The sequence below is a fragment of the Pinus tabuliformis genome, chromosome 2_1 (assembly GCF_031772625.1).
Source record: "Pinus tabuliformis cultivar Carrire ecotype Pingquan chromosome 2_1, CPIR1, whole genome shotgun sequence".
Taxonomy (NCBI): domain Eukaryota; kingdom Viridiplantae; phylum Streptophyta; class Pinopsida; order Pinales; family Pinaceae; genus Pinus; species Pinus tabuliformis.
This window is the reverse complement of record NC_142299.1, coordinates 398,818,528-398,822,448: the sequence shown is the minus strand read 5'-3', so window position 1 is coordinate 398,822,448 and position 3,921 is coordinate 398,818,528. Positions and strand designations below refer to the sequence as shown.

Sequence of the window (3,921 nt, the reverse complement as noted above, 5' to 3'; positions counted from 1 at the left end):
TCTTCTGGGGTTCTGAGAAGTTTGGATTAATATTTAGGGTTTTCCCGGGTTCTAATTCCACCTGAACACTTTCATGGGGTGCATCAATAGGTGGTTCCTCTAATCCTTCTGTTGTTTCCATAGTTTCTTGAGTCTCACAGCTTAGGATAGATTCTAGGATTTGTTGGTTTGGCTCTGAAACAACGCAAGGATCATCCATGAAGGAAGTGATTACATCATCTTATGATTCCATTTTCAACAGAAGGGCCTGTCCAATAGTGAGGACTGGTCTCACTTCCTCATTTTCTGTTTTGGCCTCTACCCTAGATACAACTTTCTTGCCACCTACTGGTTTTATGGATGGATTTGGTTCTATAGGTGGATATAGCACTAAATTCTTAGTATTATGCCCATTAGAAATAACCGTATTTCCTGAACGGCACCCAATGTAAGCGTCTACAGTAGCCAGCCATGGTCTACCCAAAATCAAAGGATGACCGCCCACTAAAGATTCTGTATGTAATACCAGGAAATCCATGGGGTAGTGCCATGAATCCACTGAAATTGTTACGTCTTCCAACTTCCCTATAGGTTTGACTGTAGATCTGTCTATCAATTCCAATGCTGTAGGTGTATGCTTCAAATTACGAAGACCTAGTGCATGCATGGTTTCAGTGGTGATGACATTGATGGCAACACCCAGGTTTACCAGTGCATTTGGAATCTCTACCCAATTAATCTGTGCTATCAAAATCGGGTTCCTTAAATCTCCATATTTCACCGGCATTGATTTTCCCATCATGAAGTCCGATAATTTTCCCATAACATGTATAGTGAGTGGGTCTTTAGTTTTCTTTGCAGGCTTCTTTGAACAATATTCCCTAAGAGTCTTTGCATATATTGGCACATCCTTCATAGCTTGTAACAAGGGAATTTTAACAAATAAGTTATGCAATTCTCCTAATAAATCAAATTCAGCTTGAGGGCTTGGTTTGCTCATAATTAGTCTCTCTAGGTAAGGTGGTTCAGGTTGATGTTGTTTTGCAGGAGGCACTTGGTTTCTATCAGTTTGTTTTGGCTCTTTACTAATTGGTTCTGCCTCCTTACCTTCACTATCAAGTTGTTCAATGATAACTGGAGGAGGTTGGACATTAACTGTCCACCCTGATTGCATATTCATTTCATACAACTCTGTAGTGGAGATATTATATGAAGGCAGGTTGAGAACATCAACTTGATGGGCTCCCTTATTGTTAGGGTTAGGGTTAGGTTGCATTGGAAGTTGAGGACGGCCAGGCTGATTACCAGGAGGCACGTTAGAGGGCAATTGTAGTTGCTGTTGTGGCATCTACTGGGGAAACTACCTAGGAGAGGATACTCACCAAGTTGGAGCCCATGGAGAGCTCGTACTGGCTTGAGGGTTCCACTGCTACCAAGGTGGGAACTAGTATTGCAGCCACATGGGGGGATAAGGCGTGGTCTGAGGATTCATGTTAGAATTATTGAAATACTGAGATGGATATGGGTACTTACCTTGATTCCCCATCGGCGGTTGACGTTGCCATGGCTTCCTAGATCCCATTAGGTATAGTTGCTCTGTGTCCTCCCCCGTCCCTTGAAATACTGCTTTCAGGCTTAGCAAGGAGGGGAATGAGCTTGTGGCATGGTTGAACTCACAGTTTGCACATTCCTCTATGGAATTTAGTGGACATTCCCTTTCCGGGTGCTTCTTGCTGCACTTCAGGAAAAATATCGCCATTGTCCTGTCCAGTTCCAGCTGCTTTTTTTACTTGCAGAGTGTCCATCTGTGCCAATAGAGTGCTGAGGATATTTGTCCTTAAGTTGTCTAGAAGGTTTCTGATTTCTGCTTTTGTAACACCCCCGCCAAACCCCTTTACTGAGCGAATCCCTAGCCTATTTCTTGCGATCCCCCTCGAGCACTGAATACATAATTCACAAATAGCTTCGAACGTCTCCTTAGAGATGTATCCCTTTCCCACAATGTTCAACAGTTCCATCGAGTCCTCTCAAAAGGATCGAAGGAGGATAATCTTTAAAATTTCCTTATCCAGGTCAGAATGACCTGACCTTTGTAAGGTGTAATTGAACCTTTCCACACAATCTTCCAAGCTCTTGTCTTCTTTTTGTGTGAACTTGAAAAGTTCCTCCTTGATGTTCTGGGATTTACAATAATCCTGGTATTTCTCCAGAAAAGTTGTCTGCATATCATCCCATGTGGAAATGGATTTTCCTCCAAGGCCCATGAACCATCGCAGAGCCGTTCCTTTTAAGAAAATATTTAACTTCTGGGAATCCATTGTGTAGTCATACCCCCGACACACTATATCGAACTCAAATAGAAATGTTTTGGGGTCTTCTGAAACAAACCCATGAAAGTTTGGTAAGGTTGCTAATGGAATAGGCTTTGTGGGCGTGCCAGCTCCCAGATCCCCAATCAGAAAATCGATGGTGGAAGTTGTGGGAGCCATAAATATCTTCCAATAACTGCTGGGAATTTCAACAAGCTCTGTGGAAGATGGCCAAGGACTCCTTACCACTTGGATTCAAGTTGCTTTAGCAACACTTCCCCGATCCCTTGGTGATGCGAGTACCTCCTCGTTTCCTTCTCCTATGTCCTGATGGCTTGAGCCCTCGGCTACAACCTCCTTTCCCTTACTGGAGCAGTCTGACCTTGTCGATGTTCTGCTTGCAACCTCTTCCTCTGCTATCACCAGCGTAAGATTCTCCTGGTCAGGTCTACTACTGGATGTTTCTTCCACTGCTAGAGGGACCTATTGTGTTGAATCACCAAAGAATGTTGTAGACAACACTGGTTGCTCTACTGACTGTCCCTCGAACTTCACTCTCCTTGCCCCTGGTCTCACAGCTGCGTGAGAGGATGCTTCTGATTCAGCCTTTGCTATGATCTGCTGGATATAGGTCTTTCTTCCCAGATCTGGTCCTCCCCTCTTTGGGGCTCTCCCTCTGCCCCTCTTATTTGGTTCTTTGTTCATACAAAAGTTGGTATGATGGAAGGTCTTCGTATGAACCTACAATGCTTCAATCTTGGAGTAAGGTGTCAAAGGACCATTCCTTCCCCAAGATGAAATAACTTACAAAAAGAAAGGTAGCTAAAAAAAAATTAAAATCTAGGGTTTCAGGCTTGGAGCAGGGTGTCAAAGGACTCCTCCCTCCCCAAGACAAGAACCAGAAACAAACACAAACCTCGAGAAGACCTAATACTTCCAGATCTAAAGCAGGGCGTCAAAAGACTCCTCCCTCCCCAGGGTAAAAGCTAGGGTTTCCTGAAAATCACACGAAGGGTTTTAAAAGAAATAAATCTAACTCAGGGCCTGGAGCAGGGCGTCAAAAGACTTCTCCCTCCCAAGGACGAGAGAGTGGCCCAAAATAAAACAGAAAAGCACAAGTAAACAAGCATGAAAAAAACCTACGCTCAGGACCTAAAGCAGAGTGAGAAAGCTCGTTCTCTCCCTAGGATGAGAGATTGACCCTCTGGTTGGTCTAGATCATTGTTTTGCACCTTGTTAGCCTCCCCGGCAACGGCGCCAAAATGTTGGTGTCTAGGTATGAACGAGTCATTCACCCTAATCCGACACTAATTTTATCAATCTGGGTGCGTATCCTTTCACGGCAATGTGCAAGGTATATGCAAGGGCAAAAGCGCAATCCGTTCTAACCAAGGGTTCGCGGTTAAGATTCAAAACCTGTCTGTAAGATTAAATTAACCACAGAACTCCAGAAATAGTTACAAGAAGTAAAGAACTATGACAACAAGCATAAACTAATAAATAACACAAACACAAAGACGCAACACCTGATCAAAAGAGCAGGCCCAGCTCTCTGATCAGGGTTGTGTTAGTCATAGAGAAGATTAGAACAAAAAAACAGGTGATATTTTCTTAATCTGTAATAGGTGATTAC

General features: G+C 43.5%; 1 protein-coding gene across 1 annotated transcript; it reads right to left on the bottom strand.

Annotated features, from left to right (window-relative positions):
• Window positions 1-220: 220 nt before the first annotated feature.
• On the bottom strand, window positions 221-766 carry LOC149200535 (uncharacterized). The gene has a single exon (XM_089400968.1). It carries the CDS (start codon window positions 764-766, stop codon window positions 221-223), a length of 546 nt encoding a protein of 181 aa, XP_089257094.1.
• Between the last annotated feature and the right edge of the window lie 3,155 nt (window positions 767-3,921).